Genomic DNA, 20,949 nt, shown 5'->3' with positions numbered 1-20,949 from the left:
TTATCACTTGTGCCCATGTGCTGAGGAGCTGGCCAGATGAAATGTCTTCCAAGGGATAATAGTGAAAAACTGTGGTTGTTTGGTGCCAGGCACTACTCTAGTCTCCCTTTGGAGGGTCAGACACAAAGTCCCTCGTCCACTACCTAAAGCAGCATGCAGCAGGCATGGTGGCACATCCCTGTGAGCAAAGCACAGAGACAGGAGGATTGCAAGTTTAAGACCAGGCTATGCTACATAGCAAGAGCCTGTCTTCAAAAAAACTGTATATATATATATATATATATATATATATATATATATATATATATATATCCTCACTCCACAGGTGGGAAAATTGAGGCCAGGGAGGGTAGATGGATGTGCCATATACCAAAGGGCTGAGGAGGTGAGATGGGACAGGGAGAATTTGGAGGTGGGAAGAAAAGCCACCTGAGTGAGATGGAATCCCAGGTTTCATTCATACTCAGCAATAGTGAATTATCTGGGGATACCATGTGACATACCACTCAAGGCAGCCTAGGTATCATCAGGTCTCCATCAGTCAGGCACAGGAGATGGGAGGTAACACTGCTTTCAGCAATACATCTCATGCTCCCTGGTGGGGATAGCCCATGAACAGGGCTGCCAGTGGAGGCTGTGTGTCCAGAGATGGGTGCATCTGCCTTTGAGAAGAAACCACAGAGGTGGTACTTGGTGCCAGGGACAGAGGCTTTTTCTTTGCAGTTATGGCTAGCTTTGCAAAATTAAAACACACTAGCAATGCTTGCAGACCAGGTCTTCCTCCCAGCCTTGGGGCTCCTTTCAGCTTCACAGCCTCATCCCCAGTGCCTCAGAACTCAAGACAGTAGGACTACAGGGGTAGGGGCTGCCAACCCTCCATCTGTTGGCCCTGGCAGGAGGGAGGGAGGATTTCCCAGCCCCACCTCCGGCAGGGAAAAGCGGAAGTCTCCCACCCCAGGCACAAAGCCAAGAATTGAGCCACCATGAAGCTGTCTGGCATGTATCATCACAGGCATACAAAATACAGGAGGCTGGCATGGAAAGGCAGGCCAGCTACATTCCAAAGTGAAGGTGGCCACTCCCCTACAAACCCTAGTCCTCCCCTTCATCCGTGTTACACAGGTTTCACGGTTGTAATCCTCAAGCCCTACTCTACACATACATCTCATCCAATATTAATGTATTGAGCACCTGCAGTGAGCATAGATAGCCCTGGCCTAGAAGCCTGGGGCATAGCAGTGAATGAAGCAAAGGCCTGTTGGCTCAGGAATTCAGGCTGTGGAGGCAGGCCAGAAATCAGACATGTTTGTAAACCATGTTTATCAGACAGTGCTGAGGAGAAAAGTACAGTGGAGTGGGTCAGGGGGTCCTTGAAGTTTAGGTAATAAAGAGACACACAAGTTAAGAGATTTGCTGAAGGTTGCACCACAGTAAGTGGAAAGGCTGGGATTTGAACCCAGGCTGTCTGAATCTGGAACTTGTGGTTTTCTCCACTACATACGAGGTGCTCAAACCTGAGTGTGCTTCATACCCTCCCCAGAGCTTGCTGAAAAATGTAGAATCTGAGAGGAGGTGCTGGGTCTGCAGGTGCTGCTGGGGCCTGGGAACCTGCGTTTTCAGTGTGGAGAGGGGATGCCTAGTTTCCCTGTCACTGACAGATTTTAAGGTGAAGGTTATTCCTGGCCCTAGAAGAGCCCGGAAGGTGGTGGCAGCCACCCTGAAACCCCACCCCAAGGCTCCTCTTATTGGTGGGTTTGTTTTTCTGTTTCTTACTTGTTTTCTCTCTGTCTTTCCATTGGTGGATTTTTCTTCTTTTTTTTCCCCTTGAGACAGGATCTCACTTTATAACCCTGGCTGTTCTAGAACTAGTTCTGTAGACCAGGTTGGTCTTGATCTTATAGAAATCTACCAGCCTCTGCCTCATAATTGCTGGATTAAAGGCTTGGCCAGCATGCCCAGCCTTTGATGGTTTTTCTGACTCCCCAACCATCTAGGAAATGGACTGAAGCACAGAGCCCAGCCCTCTCCCCTCATCTTCCCACAGGCTGATGATAGATCAGACACAGGACTAGGGGTGCAGCCCAGTAACAGCCCCTTTCTAGCTGTCACAAAGCCTTGGGGTTCATCCCCAGCACCAAAAAAGGAATTGGGGGGACAGATGTAGAGGGAGCCAGGCATGCTTGCATATGACTATTATCCCAGCACTGGGGAGGCTGGCCCAGGATGATCTCAAGTTCAAGGCCAGCCTGGGCTTAAAGGGTTAATAAGCTAGTGAGCCAGCCCACACACAAGGGGGTGGCAATACATTTCACCACCCAGTCTGACTAGGGACCTTAGTTCCAACTGGTTAAGGCCCAGGCCAAACTTGGTTCTCAGTACTTCAGATTTTGCCCCTGGCTGGCAGCAAAGTGGGAAGTGAGCCCCCAGGCTTGTTCTTGTGAACATGAATCCCATTTGCTTCCTAGGATGAACAAGAGGAGGAGGAGGCAGCCAACCAGAAACTGGCACTACAGAAAGCCAAGGAGGTAGCAGAAGTGAGTCCCCTGTCTGCGGCCAACATGTCTATAGCTGTGTAAGTGTCCCCAAGCCTCTGGTGCCGTTCAGGCAAGGATGTGGGGAGGGTTAAGGTGGCCCCTAAATGCTGAGCCTGGGAGGTGCCTTTGTCCTGTCACCCACTGTCACTGGGTATTTAATGAACATCTACTATGCACCTGGTCCTGTTGTAATTGCTGGGAAAGAAGCATCCTTGTTGGGGTTCGGGACACCTGTGTGTAGCTGTTTGAGTGCAGGAGATGATAAGTGAGCAGGACAGGTGAATAAATGACTCACTGTGGAGCCTCCAAGGAGCAGCTGGGAAGGGGCAGGGAGGGGAATCTGGGCTGCACTGCTGTTCTGTGCCCTGTGTGTGCATCCCAGGCCAGTGCTCTGCCACTGAGCTTCACTCCAGCCCCCAAAGTTGTGACTTTATAGCCAGGTGTGGTGGCATACACCTCACTCTGGAGGCAGGAACGGGTCTGTATGAGTTCAAGGACAGCTGGATCCAGACTAGGCTTAGTAACATCCTGTCTCCAGAAGACAAACAACCGTGTTAGGCAGGGCCTCAGCCTAACAGAGCTCAAAGGAGATGAGAGAGCCAGCAAGAGAGGGAAGGAAGGCTCTGAGGCGGGGTGTTTCAGGAATAGGGAAGACACTAGCATGGCTGGGAAAGGGGTGAGGAGACAGATGTGATGTAAGAACAGAGTAGGCAAGGCCTTGGAGGCCATCTAGAAAACTCGGGCTCTGGTTTCAGGGGTTTGGGCTCCTAATTAAGTGAGAGCCAGAGAGGGCTCTTGAGCAGTGGAGTGTCTAGACCAGATTTGAATGCTCGCAGGCGCCCTCTGGTTGTTCTTGGGGATGACAGCCTTGGGGTGGGGATGGTTATGCGGGCCTGAAGATCAGATTCAAGATCCTGGGCTGCCCATGCCAATGTGATGAGGACTGAGCAGGGTAGGGTGGTGGGTGCCGCTGGTTTCAAGTCATACCTAAAGGAAGGGCAGACATTTATTTCTCTGTGGATCAGAGGCAGTAACAGGGAAACTGTCTTCATTAAAGGAAGGTTCTCAAACACCCTCATTCAGAGCCACATCCCTGAAGGGAAGCGGATGTGGGAAACTGACCTAATCAGCAATCCAAATGGAAAGGTCAGTAAGATGGCTCCGCTGGTAAAGACCTGAATTCAGTCCCTAGGAGCTCACACAGAGAAAGAAGAGAACCGAACAGGGAACACCCACATACAAACACATCAATGTAATAAATGTTGAACGAACCCACGGGGGTGAGGGTCGCAGCCCTTGTTATCCGACACGGCCGCACGGTACAGCATGCAGCCCACTTCGTGCTTTGCAGGAAGGAGCAGCAGAAGAACCAGAAGCCCGCCAAATCGGTGTGGGAGCAGCGCACCAGCGAGATGCGCAAGCAGAACCTGCTGGCCAGCCGCGAGGCGCTGTACGGGGACGCGGCTGAGCGCTGGCCCACCGCCTACGCGCGCCCGCTGCGGCCGGACGTCAAGACGCACCTGGACCGGCCGCTCGTGGTGGACCCGCAGGAGAACCGCAACAACAACACCAACAAGAGCCGCGCGCCCGACGCGCTGCGCACGACCGCGCGGCCCCGCGAGAGCGCGCGCGACCCCGACGCACGGCGCGCCTGGACAGGGAGCCCTGAGCGCGCCCCTGGCCGGGAAGGCCCGTACGGCCGCGAGAGCGAGCCGCAGCAGCGCGAGCACGTGCCGCCCCGCGAGCACGCGCCCTGGGACGCGGACACCGAGCGCGCCAAGGCCGGGGACGCGCCCCGCCGCCACACGCACCGGCCTGTGGCCGACGGGGAGCCTCGACGCCATCGCGCGCGCCGCCGGCCCGGGGACGAACCCGAAGACAGGCCGGAGCGCAGGCCGCGTCCCCGCGAAGCCGCCAGGCCAGCCCGCGCTGCAGACGGCGACGGCGATGATGGAGAACGCAGGCGGCGACATCGACACGGGCCGCCCGCTCACGACGACAGGGAGCGCAGGCACCGGCGCAGGAAGTGAGTGGGCTCCGGGAGGGATCTGGGTGCCCAGGTGGGCCTTCAACTCTCTCCGGGCCGAAGAGTTTCCCTAGTAGCTTAGGGTGACAGTCACTAGGCCCAGCATCCTGTAAGATTCGGGGATGTACCCCCAGTGGCCACAGCCGGGTTAGCAGATGGGGAAACAGATGCAGTTCAGGGCTAGAATGAACCCAGGGCCTCATATTCTGTGTAAGAGTCACGCCCCTCACTGGAGGATTTTAGGATGGCTCTCTGCAGCAGAGCCATCCTGTCACAGAGGAATTCTAGCCTGGCACTCTATCACTGAGCCACACCTAGCTCCGCACCAGGGAACTCTAGGCCAGCCCTCTACTGCTGAGCCACGCCCTGAGCCCTTTACTGCAGGATTCTAAGCAGGGACTCCACCAAGGAACTATATACCCCATCTCAGCGTTATATACAAAAAGTCTAGGAGCCGGGCGTTGGTGGCGCACGCCTTTAATCCCAGCACTTGGGAAGCAGAGGCAGGCGGATCTCTGTGAGTTCGAGGCCAGCCTGGTCTCCAGAGCGAGTGCCAGGATAGGCTCCAAAGCTACACAGAGAAACCCTATCTCGGAAAAAAAAAAAAAAAAAAAAGTCTAGGACCCTGCCATCTGTCGTCTTACACAAACAGACCTAAGGAGAGCCCGTAGTCCCCACGAGATTCCTACAGCTTTTTCATTGTTTGCTGCTTACTCTTGAACCGGTGCACTCTTGACATCAGTGTTCTCCCCTGAGGATGTAACTACCTAGAAATGACTGAGTCGTTGCTAGAATTAAATAAGTCACCTCCAACGGCTCACATGGGCTGTAGGGCGTGTGAAGCACTGGGGACTCAGCACCTGCAACTGTCATTTTGCCAGCCCTTTGCTTACTTGAGGGTGGTCATGGGAATCTGATCTCTCAGACATAAGGGGAGGTATCGTCTGTGACAGTATACCCGACCAGTAGCCACGTTTTCTTATCCTTCTCATAACATTTTGTAGTGCTTATGGAAGACCCTGAAGTGATTCTCTATAGAGAGCCCAGGGACTTCTGTGTTGATAGAGACATCCTGTTATAAAACACTGTCCTCAAGCCAACTGTGATGTCACTCCTGTGATCCCAATACTTAGGAGGTGGGGCAGGAGGATCTGGACTTCAAGGCCAACCTTAGCTGCATAATGAGTTTGAGACCACCCTGGACTACATGAGAACCTAAATAATAATAATTATTACTATTACTTTTTGTTTTTAATGTCCTCTTGATCCTCCTTCATATTGCTATGAGAGCTTCACACTGGTTTCTTGGCCCAGGCCTTGGGAAAGGGACATTTGTACAACCTATAAGAGTGAGCTTTCTCTCCTCCTGCTGTGTGAGTCCTGAGATGTCAGGTGTCTTCCAGCCCGTATGACATCGCTTGTCACTAGATGGGACTCGGGCTTCAGTGAAGCCATGAGACTCCGAGTGCCTAACAAGAGGAGATCAGCACAGGTCCCAGGACCACATACTGAGTATGTAGAGGTCTCAACTGAATGACTTTAGACAAGGATCTGTAGACAAAAGTCACTACCAGGTAGGCAGGGGGTCCACAAGTTCAGAACAGCCTGGGATACACAGGGAAATCCTGACTCGGAGATGGAGAGAAGTGAGAAAGTTGGGGTGAGGAGGAAGAGGATAGCTGTCTTCCTGGAGGGCTAGTCCTGGCTGTGGAGACCAACCAGCACTCCTGCTTCCCACTGCCAGTGTCCACGGCACCTTCAGTTATTACAGCACTGCGTCTGTTCCCGAGGTTCTCCCTTCAACACCATTGTTCCAAATCATCCTTCCCTGGTTTTCTCTCCTGAGTGTTTCCCTCCGCTCAGTGAAGGTGTGAGCTGTATTTTAGCCCAGGCTGTGAATTCCAGCCAGTACTCCAGGCAGTGGGGGCCTACAGAGTTGGCTTCGTCCGTTTCCATTGCTATAACCAAATGCCTGAGGTCAGGTTACTTATTCATAAAGAGTGGAAGTTTATCCAATGTCTTGTTTGGAGGCTGCAGTTGCAGAGCACGTGCCAGCCCCTCTGAGGGCTTCTTGCTACATCCACCAGACATGATAAGGCACTCCATGGTGACCATCCTCTTTTTCCTCTTAGAATGCCACCAATGCCATCTTCGGGGCCCTACCCTTGAGACCTTATCTAGCCCCAGTTACCTCCCAAATCTCCTCTGAACACTATCCTCATGTATGCCAGTACATGAGTTTGGGTAGATGGGGCAAATACATTAAAACTGTAGCCAAGGCACTCTGAGAAATGTGGCCAAGATGGGCAGACCACAAGAAGAGCAGTTAGAGAAAAGTGGAGAGTTTCAGGCAAGAACAGTACATGTTTAGGTCCTGGGGTCACTCTGAAGACAGCCAGCTTACAGGACAGTGAGGAAAGGTGGGCAGAGAGCCAGAGATGGGTTAGTAGGACCCTGAGTCCCTTAAGAGGGTAAGGAGCAGCTGAAGGTGTGAGAAAAAACATTGTCCTTGTATTGTGTCTGCTGCTGCTGTGCTGAAGGAGGCAGAGTGATGAGGACAGAATGGCTGTGTTCTGGGAGGAGGGTTTTCTGTTGTTCTGAGATGGGACCTCAGGTGGCCCAGGCTGACCTTGAACTCACGGTATAGCCGAGGCCAGCCTGTCACTCCTGGTCCTCCTGCTTCTGCCTCCCAAGTGCTGGGATTACAGGCATGCACCACCACATCAGGTTTTATTTGGTGCTGTGCTTGGAACCCAGGGCTTTGCTCACACTAGGCAAGCACCCTTATCAGTTGAGCCACACTCCATCCCTCCAAGAGGAGTTTTTAAAGGTCTCTAAATGTTGAATGTCAGTCACACCAAGAGCAGAACCTGGTGCTAAAATGCAGGGACTCTGAATACTCCTGCCAATCGCTGCCTGGCTGTGTGGCTTTCAGATGTCACTGTACCTCTCTGGTCCTCATTTCTTCATCTACAAATAGAATGAACAGTAGATTAGAATGTACAGGTTTAAACGGGGGGGGGGGGAAGACATATAAACTGTGTTGTGTGGTGCTGAGCCAACAGCAAGTACTCAGTAAATGTTAGCATGGTTGGAATTAGCAGTTGTAAGTTTAACTATCCTTGGATGTCTTTAGGGGTCGTTCTGAGGCCCTCTGGGATTCCAAAATCCACACACTTTAGGGTTCCATCTATAAAACAGTGTTGTATTTGCATGGAACCCACAGTCATCCTCTGTGGACTTCAGATCATCTCCAGGTGACTTAGAATACCTGATGCAATGCAAGCACTCTGTGGGCAGCTATTTTTTTTTTTTAAGATTTATTTATTATGTATACAGTGTTCTGCTTGCATGTATGCCTACAGGCCAGAAGAGGGCACCAGATCTCATTACAGATGGTTGTGAGCCACCATGTAGTTGCTGGGGATTAAACTCAGGACCTGTGGAAGAGCAGACAGTACTGTTAACCTCTGAGTCATCTCTCCAGACCTAGACTCTATTTTTTTAGACAAATATTTAGAAAGCAGTTTGAGTATGTGGCCATTTAGCAAAATAACAACAGTAGGTTCCCCTCTAGAGCCTGTGACCTGCACATTCATGAACTCATCAGGGTTACAGTACCAGGCACAAATTCCCTGCTGTGGAACAGCCCGTAAACTCATCAGTAAGCAGCTGGTGTACCCCATAAGTAATGCCAGTGAGCACATCCCTGCTGCAGCATGCAGGGACCAGCACTGGGCAAGACCATTGATATGTTCTGTGTTTTCTTTTCTGAGACAGACAGGGTTTCTCTGTGTAGCCCTAGCTGTCCTAGAACTCCCTCTCTAGACCAGGTTGGCCTCGAACTCAGAGATCTGCCTGTCCCAAGCGCTGGGATTAACAGTGTGTGTCACCACCACCCAGCTATATACTCTGTATTCTTTAGGAAAGAGACAAGGAGAAAGTCTGTATGTATATATTTAGGACATAGTTTTTAAAATATTTCCAGTCTTGGGTCTGGAGAGAGAGCAAAGCACTTAAGAGCACTTTTTGTTTGCATAGAAGACTTAGTTAGGTTCAGTCCCCAGCACCCACATGGTAGTTCACAACCTTCTGTAACTCCAGATCCAGGAGATCCAATGCCCTCTATGGTCTCCGAGGGTACCAGGCACCCATATGGCACAGAGACATACATCCAGGCACTAACAGATATACGTAAAATAAAAATAAATATTTTTAAAATATTTTTTCACTCTGTAGTCAGTTCAGTCCACAGGTACAGACTCTGAGGTGTGAAAGGTGAATTACAGTAAGAATATACCAACTCACCAGGCATGGTGGTACACTTGCAGCACTCATGAGGCAGAAGCAGGTGGATCTGTGTGAGTTCAGGATCAGTCTAGTCTACATAGAAAGTTCCAGGCCAGCCAGGACTACGGAGAGAGACCTCATCTCACAAAAACAACAAAAGACTATATCAAGTGTTTTATCATCACATGAGCACTCAGTAAGTGTGCACATTCCATATTATTAATAATGCTGAAGCTCTCTTCCTGATAGACATCAAAAACCTTAGAGCTGAGTGTGGTGGTGCATGCCTAGAAACCTGCACCCAGGAGGCTGGGGCATGAGTTTGGAGCTAGCCTGGACTAGAGTTAAACTCTGTTTAAAAGACATTTCAATTCTCAGCCAGAAATGGTGGCCTTTAATCCCAGCACTCTTGAGGCAGAGGTAGGCAGATCTCTGAGTTTGAGGCCTGCCTAGTTTCTAGAGCAAGTTCTCAGACAGCCAAGGCTACACAGAGAAACCTTGGGGGGGAGGAGGAGGCAGGGATCAAACTTTGATCTGTTTCAGGAGAACCTTCCTTCCACAGCCCCAACCCATGTTCCGTTGTTGGGATGTTGACAGTGTCATTGTCCTGCTCTGTTTATTCTACTCCCATTTCTACACTCAGCAGTCTCTTCCCCTGTGAAACGTGCACCACACTCCTCCTGCCTCGTTCAGTCATTGCTTGGCTCATGCGCAAGCTCCAAACTCCTGGTAAAGACCTGTGAGCTGCCAAACATCTACCACTCCTAGGACTGTCTCCTGACCAGTCAGGATCAACTGTTTGCAGCCTAGTTCCAGCTGCATCTGTCACCATGGCCACCCCTCCCCATTGATGCAATCTGGGTTTTCTGGCTCACTCTGCCCTTAACACACTTCTCAACACCTCCACTCCATGCACCCCAAGTTGTTCACTGCCTGTTTTATTTGCTGAGTGATGTTGGAGCTAATGGTTTCTAGATAGGACCAGATTCCAGCTCAGCCCCATCCAAGCTGGTTCATGAGGAACAAATGTCTTCCACTTTCTGCCTCAGCTTCCTGCTCTGTTAAATGGGGCTGATCTTGTTAGCCATCTCGGGTGCTGTAATGTATGAAGTCATGGGAGAGTCAGGAAGTGTGCAGTGAAGGCCAGTCAGGAGTGTGCAGTGAAGGTCAGTCAGGAAGTGTGCAGTGAAGGTCAGTCAGGAAGTGTGTAATGAAGGTCAGTCAGGAAGTGTGCAGTGACGGTCAGTCAGGAAGTGTGCAGTGACGGTCAGTCAGGAAGTGTGCAGTGAAGGTCAGTCAGGAGTGTGCAGTGAAGGTCAGTCAGGAAGTGTGTAATGAAGGTCAGTCAGGAAGTGTGCAGTGAAGGTCAGTCAGGAAGTGTGTAATGAAGGTCAGTCAGGAAGTGTGCAGTGAAGGTCAGTCAGGAAGTGTGTAATGAAGGTCAGTCAGGAAGTGTGCAGTGACGGTCAGTCAGGAAGTGTGCAGTGAAGGTCAGTCAGGAAGTGTGCAGTGAAGGGGGTCAGGAAGTGTGCAGTGAAGGTCAGTCAGGAAGTGTGCAGTGAAGGGGGTCAGGAAGTGTGCAGTGAAGGTCAGTCAGGAAGTGTGCAGTGAAAGGGGTCAGGAAGTGTGCAGTGAAGGTCTGTCAGGAAGTGTGCAGTGACGGTCAGTCAAGAAGTGTGCAGTGAAGGTCAGTCAGGAAGTGTGCAGTGAAGGGGGTCAGGAAGTGTGCAGTGAAGGTCAGTCAGGAAGTGTGCAGTGAAAGGGGTCAGGAAGTGTGTAATGAAGGTCAGTCAGGAAGTGTGCAGTGACGGTCAGTCAAGAAGTGTGCAGTGAAGGTCAGTCAGGAAGTGTGCAGTGAAGGTCAGTCAGGAAGTGTGCAGTGAAGGTCGGTCAGGAAGTGTGCAGTGACGGTCAGTCAAGAAGTGTGCAGTGAAGGTCAGTCAGGAAGTGTGCAGTGAAGGGGGTCAGGAAGTGTGCAGTGAAGGTCAGTCAGGAAGTGTGCAGTGAAAGGGGTCAGGAAGTGTGTAATGAAGGTCAGTCAGGAAGTGTGCAGTGACGGTCAGTCAAGAAGTGTGCAGTGAAGGTCAGTCAGGAAGTGTGCAGTGAAGGTCAGTCAGGAAGTGTGCAGTGAAGGTCGGTCAGGAAGTGTGCAGTGACGGTCAGTCAGGAAGTGTGCAGTGAAGGTCAGTCAGGAAGTGTGCAGTGAAGGGGGTCAGGAAGTGTGCAGTGAAGGTCAGTCAGGAAGTGTGCAGTGAAAGGGGTCAGGAAGTGTGTAATGAAGGTCAGTCAGGAAGTGTGCAGTGACGGTCAGTCAAGAAGTGTGCAGTGAAGGTCAGTCAGGAAGTGTGCAGTGAAGGTCAGTCAGGAAGTGTGCAGTGAAGGTCGGTCAGGAAGTGTGCAGTGACGGTCAGTCAGGAAGTGTGCAGTGAAGGTCAGTCAGGAAGTGTGCAGTGAAAGGGGTCAGGAAGTGTGCAGTGAAGGTCGGTCAGGAAGTGTGCAGTGAAGGTCAGTCAGGAAGTATGCAGTGAAAGGGGTCAGGAAGTGTGCAGTGAAGGTCAGTCAGGAAGTGTGTAATGAAGGTCAGTCAGGAAGTGTGCAGTGAAGGTCGGTCAGGAAGTGTGCAGTGAAAGGGGTCAGGAAGTGTGCAGTGAAGGTCGGTCAGGAAGTGTGCAGTGAAGGCCAGTCAGGAGTGTGCAGTGAAGGTCAGTCAGGAAGTGTGCAGTGAAGGTCAGTCAGGAAGTGTGTAATGAAGGTCAGTCAGGAAGTGTGCAGTGAAGGTCAGTCAGGAAGTGTGCAGTGAAAGGGGTCAGGAAGTGTGCAGTGAAGGTCGGTCAGGAAGTGTGCAGTGAAGGTCAGTCAGGAAGTGTGCAGTGAAGGTCGGTCAGGAAGTGTGCAGTGAAGGTCAGTCAGGAAGTGTGTAATGAAGGTCAGTCAGGAAGTATGCAGTGAAGGTCGGTCAGGAAGTGTGCAGTGAAGGGGTTGCTTTTATGATCTCCTCCACATGGTCTAAGACAGTTTCCCAGGTCTCCACAGAGTGTACCCCAGAGGAGAAATACACAGCAACTGGCCATGGTACCCTGCATGAGACAAGCTTCATACAGCCAGCTGCCTGTCCTGGGCACTGTGGGACAGAGCCCAACTTCAGTTTTGTGTATCTTCTGAATCTTCCTTGAAGATACTTAAGAGTTAAAATTAACTAGAAATTGAGCCAGGAACGGTGGTGCACACCTTTAATCCCAGCACTCAGAGGGCAGAAGTGGGTAATCTCTGTGAGTTCAAGGTCAGGCTGGTCTCCATAATCCTAAAACAGCCAGATCTACATAGGGAGACTGGTCTTTAAAAAACTAATACAAGCTGTGTAGTGATGGCAGACACCTTGGGAGGCAGAGGAAGGATGATCTCTGAGCTTGAGGCCAGCCTGGTCTACAGGGTAAGTTCCAGGACAGCCAGGGCTGTTACACAGAGAAACCCTGTCTCAAAAAACAAACAAAAAATTCACTGGAAATTTATGATTGGGCTTTACACACTGGGCCAGCAAAAATTCCCTATAGTAGTATCAGGGTGTGAGTCAGGGGTAGAGCCTCTGCCTAGAATTCCCCAGTGAGGATTGTGGGTGTGGCTCAACAGTAGACAGTTACCACAGCATGTGTGAGGCCCTGGGCTCCTCCCTAGCACTACAAAGAGTTTACAAAGTGTGGTCCCCTTTATCTCAAGAGTTCATAACCGCTTGACCTGCCTGGAGCTGTGCGACGCTCGTGTGAGCTGGGTAGTGTGGCAGGACCATCCTGTGCTGTGGTCGTCTGGGCAGCTTAGTGCTGATCCTAACCAGCTCTGTGCTCTTCCATTTTGATCTTCTCCTTAGAGAGAACCAGGGCTCCGGGATCCCCATGTCTGGTCCCAACCTGTCCACCACCAGGCCAATCCAGCAGGACCTGGGCCGCCAGGACCTGCCACTGGCCGAGGACCTTGACAACATGAAGAATAACAAGTTGGCCACTGGGGAGCCTGCAAGTCCCCATGACAGCCTGGGCCACAGTGGCCTTCCCCCAAGCCCTACCAAGATCGGGAACAGCACCAACCCTGGTCCCACCTTGGCTACCAACCCCCAGAATGCTGCCAGCCGCAGGATGCCCAACAATCCGGGCAACCCATCTAACCCCGGCCCCCCCAAGACCCCCGAGAACAGCCTTATCGTCACCAACCCCAGCAGCACCCAGCCCAACTCAGCGAAGACTGCCAGGAAACCCGAGCACATGGCGGTGGAGATCCCCCCGGCCTGCCCGCCCCTCAACCACACTGTGGTCCAAGGTGAGGAGCTACAAGGTTGCCGCGATGTTTTCTCCACAGTCCCTGCTCAAAATTGTGAGAGGAAGAACATAGACCCTATGGGCAGCCCTCAGTGGTCTTGGCCTGTGGCCATACTCTGCACCCTGCCTTCCCTCCACAGAGCCCACACTGCCACAGTGGAGAATGGAATCCCCAAATGTAAACTGAGTACCTAGGGACAGCTTGGAGGGTTGGGTAGACCACTGCTGTCCAAAATACACAGCACAGCTAGAAGCATCATCATTGTAGACGGTTCAGTGGCACAGTAAGGAGGTAAGGCCTGAGGACCTGGCCCAGGTGGTAGAGTGCTTGCCTAGCACACACTCCAGCACCACAGACAGCCTGCAGTTGTGGTGGGTGGAGGCAGAAAGTTCAGAAGTTCAAGGCCACCCTTAGCTACATAGTGAATTTAAGGCCAGCCTAGAAGCCATCTCTGTTGGCAATGATAATGTCTTTATTTATCCCAAACATGTGTGTGTATCTGAACTGCTATTGTTGCAGCACACACTTCAGAGTGCTTACATGTTCTTCTCTTAGTCTGGGTAATCAGACGACTCACACACCAGTGTGGCCCCTAAAGACAACATGGTATAGGTTCCTGTGAGGAGGGAGTCAGTTTTTGGCTTGGGGTTGTTGTGTTTGAGATAGCATCTCACTATGTAACACAGGCTGGCCTTAAACTAGAAGTGAGCCTCCTGTCTCTCTTCCCCTTTGGTGGTAGAATCACAGGTGTGCACCACCACACCCAACTTCCCTGTATTGAGTCTTGGTAATGCACTAATTTTACTAATTTTCAGATGAAGAAACAGACCCCCAGGGAGGCTTAGCCTATCCACAAACAACTACACAGGACTGGAGAGCCTGCCCAGGAGAGAGGTGTCTCAGTCAAGACTGGGTGCTCTCACAGGGGTCTGAGTTTTCTACTCTATGAAGCAGGGCTGTAGGCAGCTGCCCCATGCAGGTCCTAGTCACATAAAAAAAAAAAAAAAAAAAAAAAGGGAACAGAGCCGCCATTACCCTATAGAACGTTTGAGAACTGGCATTCTTGGGCCAGGTTGCCCAGTTCAACAACAAACAGCTCTGCAGCTTCTGAGTGTGTGACCTAACCACTTCTCTGTGCCTGGATTCCTTACCTGTCAGATGGAGATCATGGGCACCAAACCCACAGGATCGGGTAATGCCTGGAGCACAGGAAGCTCTTTCTCAAATGTCCTATGCTTAGTGTCAGCTCCAGGTATGACCAGGAGCCCAGAACTTTGTGGGAAATCATGGAGGAACCCCTGTTTATTCTTGTCCCAACAGTAAACAAAAATGCTAACCCAGACCCACTGCCAAAGAAAGAGGAAGAGAAGAAGGAGGAAGAGGAGGCAGATCCTGGGGAGGATGGCCCAAAACCCATGCCGCCCTACAGCTCCATGTTCATCCTCTCCACCACCAACCCGTGAGTACGGGGGCAGAGGCCTGGCCGGGCTCCCCAGGTGCACTGGGGCAGACAGTGGGCGATGTATTCTTGAGTCTGCAGAAGCCCTCTGGAACAGGAAACTAGAAATAAAAACTTCTCATAATATACTGCCCTGGAAAAGACCCTTCCTGCCATGAGACGGAAAACACTGCCATGAATACCGACCTGTGCCATGCTGGGAGAGGCTTTGGAAATGGCTGCCTTGTGCAGTTCACAGTGTGCCAACCATGCATGAGTCCTGTGCCTAACCATTGCAGCACAGAGTTGCGGACTCTGGGCCCTGCATGTCAACTTTTTCAAGTTCAGTTTTTTCCTTTACTAAACAAATGTTTAAGTGTCACTTAATGCCCAGTACTGTTCTAAGTACATTATAATTTTTTTAAAAATTCAGAATAGCCTCTTAACATTGGTACCTGCAGATCAGACTGCTTCCAATGGCCCCGGGTTTTGCTTGTTTGGGTGGTCCTGGACCAGGCAAGCACTCCACCAACTGAGCCCCAGCCCCAGATGCTTTCCTGTTGGTGGTGGAAGTGATGGGATCTAATTTTGGTTTTGTTTTTAATTTGATTTATCATTGTTGTGTGTGTGATGTGTGCTAGCCATGGCTCCCGTGTGGAGGTCAGGAGTCACTGGCCAGTTTCTTTCCGTCTCCATGTGGGCTCCAGTGATTGGGCACAGGGCGACAGGTTAGCAGGGCAAGCACCTTCACATCTCACTGCCTTGTCTTTTGCTTTGTTTAAAACATGTATTGTTAATGTTGTATTTGTGTGTATATGTCTTGTTTTGGATTGTATAATTTGTTGTGTGTGATTTGCTGGTGTGTGTGTGTGTGTTGTTGTTGTTGTTGTTGTTGTTGTTGTTGTTGTGTGTTTTGTTTTTAGACCAGATCTTACTCTGTGACCACACTAGCCCTGAACCCATGCCATAGTCCAGATTGTCTTGAACTCTTAGTGATTCCTCAGCCACAGCCTCCCTTAGGCTTAGATTATAGGCAGGAACCACCACACATGGTTTCCTTTTTTAGACACTAGGATATTTCACACCTGGAAAACCTGGCCTTGAGATGGCTTACTGGGTAGAGGCAATGTTGTCAAGCCTGACAACCTGAGTTCAGTTCCCAGGACCCACAGAATCAACTCCCACAGTTGTTCTCTGCTCTGCACAGGCAAGCCGTGGCCCAATCATTGTCCCCCACCCACAGATAAATAATGTAATTAAAAGAGTAAATAAATGACATTGTCCTATGTCCTGCAGAATCGTTAGTAGTAGTGACTTCATTTAGCCTGGGAAGCCAAGTATCCCAGCTGTTTGGAGGGCAGGAACTCAGTCAGCAGCACTGGACTACGGGCCCTACTCAGTGCCCCACTGAGAGTGCTTGACAGACGGTATGGGTGGGACGGTGAAATTGGACAGTGGGCCTGTAGGTGAGGGGAGGAGAAGCGCCCCCGAGCCTGCAGCCTGAGTGGCTCCCTGCTCTGCCCGCAGCCTTCGCCGGCTGTGCCATTACATCCTGAACCTGCGCTACTTCGAAATGTGCATCCTCATGGTCATCGCCATGAGCAGCATCGCGCTGGCCGCTGAGGACCCCGTGCAGCCCAACGCGCCCCGCAACAACGTGAGTCCCGCTGCTCCCACCAGAGACAGCAGACCACAGACAGCCCGCCTCTGAGCCACGTCCACCCCTCACAGCAGGGGTTCTAGGAGGGGCTCCGCCTCTGAGCCACACCCAGCCCTCAGGATTCTAGGGGGGGGCTCCGCCTCTGAGCCACGTCCACCCCTCACAGCGGGGGTTCTAGGAGGGGCTCCGCCTCTGAGCCACACCCAGCCCTCAGGATTCTAGGGGGGGCTCCGCCTCTGAGCCACACCCAGCCCTCAGGATTCTAGGGGGGGCTCCGCCTCTGAGCCACACCCAGCCCTCAGGATTCTAGGGGGGGCTCCGCCTCTGAGCCACACCCAGCCCTCAGGATTCTAGGGGGGGGCTCCGCCTCTGAGCCACACCCAGCCCTCAGGATTCTAGGGGGGGCTCCGCCTCTGAGCCACACCCAGCCCTCAGGATTCTAGGGGGGGCTCCGCCTCTGAGCCACACCCAGCCCTCAGGATTCTAGGGGGGGCTCCGCCTCTGAGCCACACCCAGCCCTCAGGATTCTAGGGGGGGCTCCGCCTCTGAGCCACACCCAGCCCTCAGGATTCTAGGGGGGGCTCCGCCTCTGAGCCACACCCAGCCCTCAGGATTCTAGGGGGGGCTCCGCCTCTGAGCCACACCCAGCCCTCAGGATTCTAGGGGGGGCTCCGCCTCTGAGCCACACCCAGCCCTCAGGATTCTAGGGGGGGGCTCCGCCTCTGAGCCCCTCAAATGGCCAACAGGTCCTTTCTAAGGGAGGCTGGGGCCATGGAAGGTTGGAAGCGGACTGACTCTAGTGACATGTTCAGTAATTACCAGCCCTGGAACCTGTAGCTCCCGCCTCACCCACCACACACACACACACACACACACACACACACACACACTCTCAGTGTCCTGGATGGATCTTGGAGCAGGGACAAAGGCCATTTTTGCTAATCCAGGCAGAAACAACTAGATGAGGAAGAGATGGTCCATCATCCCAGACTGAGTTGTACCTTCAAAGTGAAAGAAAGCCATATGCCCAGGTGGCCCCAGAGTTTAGAAGATGCTCCTGGAAACAGGAGAGTCATAGACACTGGCCAGTCAACCCCATCACTCTAAGGACAGTCACCCCAAGGTGGAATGGACTCCTCCAAGGCCCTCGTAGTCCACAAGGGGCTTGGAGTATGTGAAAAAAACACTCATGGTGACCAGCCTTCAGCAGATTGAGTCGGTAGGACTTGATGCCATCTGCTGGACACTTTTATTCACAACCTACACATCTTTAATCCTGCTGGGTGAAGAAAGCTCTGCTTTGGGGAATTTTCAGAGTGTTCCCACACCCCAGAGGGTTACTGGTAGGTTTACCAGGAGTTGTTGGAGCAAGCCTGTGATTGGTCCCCTGCCCTCTGTCTGTCCCTGCAGGTGCTGCGGTATTTTGACTACGTTTTTACAGGCGTGTTTACCTTTGAGATGGTGATCAAGGTAAGAACAGTATTGGGACTTGCACAGACCTTCAGAGAGGAGAGAGGCTCAATCCAAGAGTAGACGTGTTGACTGTGTGTGAGGGGCATTCACCAGGCAGTGTGGCGGAGAGAGGAAGTGAGGACAGGGGAGTGCAGGTCAGAGCAGGGAGGTGAGGCTTGACCATGCCTGGGAGGACTTTAGTGTAGACACCAAAGCAAGTGAGAGCCCTGGAGAGCTCTGGCAGAAGGGACTCTGCTTGAGCACTCTCGAGCACCCTCTGGCTGTTGTCAGGTGCCACGACACATTGTCAGAGACCAAGTAGGCCATGATGAGGGCAGGATCGTGGAGGAAGTAAGAGGTGGACAGCGCCTTGGGAGGCTCCAGATACAGGGTCTGCAAGTCTTGCTGATGTTTGCTGTCCTATGCTGGTTGAGGCAAAACACACCTTGAGACTTAGACTTGAGAGCTATCAAACCAGACTCCCTTTCTCCCAAAGGGCCACCTGTCATCTGGGATATGAGGTCTTGCCAGCCCCTCCTTCCCCAGGTGGGTGTTGTTCTAGGGGAGGGTTGAGGGCTCTGAGCAAACTGTCTTCTCCCTCTAGATGATCGACCTGGGCCTGGTCTTGCATCAGGGGGCCTACTTTCGTGACCTATGGAACATTCTGGACTTTATAGTGGTCAGTGGGGCCCTGGTGGCCTTTGCCTTCACGTAAGTCTCCATGCAAAGCTCCCCCACCCCCAGTCTGAGAACCACTGTCCATATTCTGGAGTTCCAAGATGGGAATGAGAGCTATGGGCCAGCAGGGATGGGAGTATGCCCAGTGGAGCTGCAGCTAGCTTTATGCATGCCATCACCATTAAGAAAGGACGGAAGGGACCAGAGCCACCTTCCACTCCTCCCACAGCAAGGTGGTAGCCTCTTGCTGTGCTGCTTCTGGTATTCTTGCCTCTGGGGACATCTCATCTCCCTCCCCACAATCCCCCTACATGTTGTCTCTTTGGGGTAACCCTGAAAAGACAACCATAAAGCAAGTATGCATGAGACCCCCCCCCATCCCACCTGTGCACCAAGACTACACCACATACCTGGCAGCCTACTTCTCTGTGTGTCTCTGTCCTCCCAAGGCTCCTGGGATGCCCTGCCCTCAGCAAAGGCATAACTATGGAACCACTCCACGTCCTAGTTGCAGGTTGTAGTTTCAAATATGGCTCCCAATTTCTGAATGACCATTTAAAATGGCAACCATTTCAAGATGACATCCAAGTTGAGTTACCATTCCAAACTAGCCCCTACTTCATAGTAGTGGTGGAGAGCAGGGCAGCCATTCTAAGATGGCCTGTGAATTCTTGTCGTCATTCCAAGATAAAATTACAGGGTCTAGGGGCCAATGCAAGATGGTGCCTAGGCCTGGCGATGGTGGTGCCCACCAAGATGGTGCCTAAGTTCTAAACAGCTGTTCTAAAACGATTCCTTAGGCCTGGGCAGGCATTCTAAAATGGAGTCCAAGTTCTTGAAAACCATTTCCAAATGGTGCTCAAGAAGCAAACAGTCATCCCAAGATGGCAGTTGAGTTCTAGGAAGCCATCTCAAACGTGATCAAGGGACAAGAAGCAATTCCAAGATGTTAACTGAAATCTCACCATCATTCCAAGATGGTGCCTAAGTTCAGAAGGGTCATTTCAGAGTATCATCAGAGGTCTGTACATCCACTAAACGTGGTATCTCGTGTTTCTAGCCATTCTCAAAAGCACATGAGCTCTGCCAGCCAGAGATGGAGCCCAGTTTAGGTCTAGGTGGCAAGGGCGCCCCGAGATCCCTGGCAGCACACGCAATAGGGCCATCTCCCACCACAGACATCTATAACAGACATCTATAACCTAACTTTCTCCTTGTCCAGAAATCCGTCTTGGCAACCAAAGCTGTGCCTATCACATGAGTCATTCCCAGAAAGGAAGGTCTCACAGGGTCTCTGACCCACCTCACCCAGCACAGACAGCTGAGGGTTTCTTTGGGCTGTCTCACTGGCTGCCTCCTCAATAGGTGTAGCCTCTCGGCCTGCTCCCTCACCTGGCACTGGGTGCCTGTTTCGTCACAGAGGGCCCGGACTGTTACCCATTTCCAGGAGAAGGGCTGCAATAGGCCCTCCCAGGTTACCCCCTTGGTACAGCAAGCTGTGGTTGTTTCCATAGCCTGCAAGCCTGGCTTGGCCAGACTCCTAGCCCTCTTTCCTTTTTGTCCACCCTCCTGCCTCTCTCTTTCCCTGTCCTCCTTATATTCTCTTCTCTCCTTCTCTTTTTTCTGGTCCTGAGGGTGGAGCCCGACCTTTGCACAAAGCCCTGAGCAGCACTCCCAGCTCTAGAGTTGAGTTTTTAATGTTCTTGTGAATTCAGTGCAGACGTAGTGCTACCCTGTGCTTCTAGTTTTTAACTTTTTTTTTCCAATTCTTATGAAAGAGAAGGTCAGACCAGGGACGTCCATGTGCCTGTGCAGGCTGATAATTCTAACAGAAAGTGGCGATGAAAACATGGGCCAAGGATTATCTTGGAATTTTGGAAGAACTTGGAATTGTGGACCTTGCTATGGGATGGGAGAGGAAACCTCCTGACCACCTACCATGCCCCTACCTCACTACCAAGAATCCACTTAGCCCTGTGACTTGCTTCCCAAGAGAAATTTCAGAACCTCCCTTGTTCCCAGATCCCCAACAACAAGCTTCTGCTCACTGTACCTGAGGTGTTCTAACTTGTGAAGTCTTTGCTTGGTGTCTCCTTGTTGATGTCATGGCAGAGCATCAGCTTGCTGTTTTCCTTTCCTTTGTCTGTCCCATGGGCCTGTCTGCTCGTAGATAAGGAGGAAACCCCAGCAGGCGTGAGCAGTGCCTCCCCACTGGGTGCGGTAGCAAGTGGAAGGTTGAGGCAGGAGGATTGCTGATCTAAAGCCAACCTGGGCTATGGAAAAGGAAGGAAAGAAGAAATGGTTCCCCAAGTCTGGTAGCCTCAGTTTCCCCATGCAGCAGGCTCAAATGAGAGGAAACACCTTGTGCCTATCATCTGTGATGCTGTTGTACCAGGGTAGTGATCCACACTCCACAGATGAAAATCTGAGGGCTGATGTGGGGTGTGTAGAGAATGGAATCTAGGTCCACAACCTGTCTGGAAGGAGGCCGAGGAGCAGGAATGAGAGGGAGAGTGGCTGCTCCCTTCTTGCGTATGAAAGATTGAGGGAAGGACTCTCATTG

At 51.8% G+C, this 20,949-nt stretch overlaps 1 protein-coding gene across 2 annotated transcripts in view; it reads left to right on the top strand.

Moving 5' to 3' along the window:
- Cacna1a (calcium voltage-gated channel subunit alpha1 A) overlaps window positions 1-20,949 on the top strand; it is a 233,803-nt gene that overhangs the window by 141,035 nt on the left and 71,819 nt on the right. For both annotated transcript variants that reach the window (XM_035442551.1, XM_035442550.1), the window contains exons 18-24: window positions 2,466-2,572; window positions 3,886-4,560; window positions 12,713-13,158; window positions 14,479-14,617; window positions 16,124-16,253; window positions 17,667-17,726; window positions 18,313-18,419. In XM_035442551.1, the coding sequence (XP_035298442.1) occupies window positions 2,466-2,572; window positions 3,886-4,560; window positions 12,713-13,158; window positions 14,479-14,617; window positions 16,124-16,253; window positions 17,667-17,726; window positions 18,313-18,419 (1,664 nt within the window). The remainder of the gene's footprint in view (window positions 1-2,465; window positions 2,573-3,885; window positions 4,561-12,712; window positions 13,159-14,478; window positions 14,618-16,123; window positions 16,254-17,666; window positions 17,727-18,312; window positions 18,420-20,949) is intronic.

The sequence above is a fragment of the Cricetulus griseus genome, chromosome 3 (assembly GCF_003668045.3).
Source record: "Cricetulus griseus strain 17A/GY chromosome 3, alternate assembly CriGri-PICRH-1.0, whole genome shotgun sequence".
NCBI classification, from domain to species: domain Eukaryota; kingdom Metazoa; phylum Chordata; class Mammalia; order Rodentia; family Cricetidae; genus Cricetulus; species Cricetulus griseus.
The sequence above is the reverse complement of the archived record's forward strand: the minus strand, read 5'-3'. Positions and strand labels throughout refer to the sequence as shown.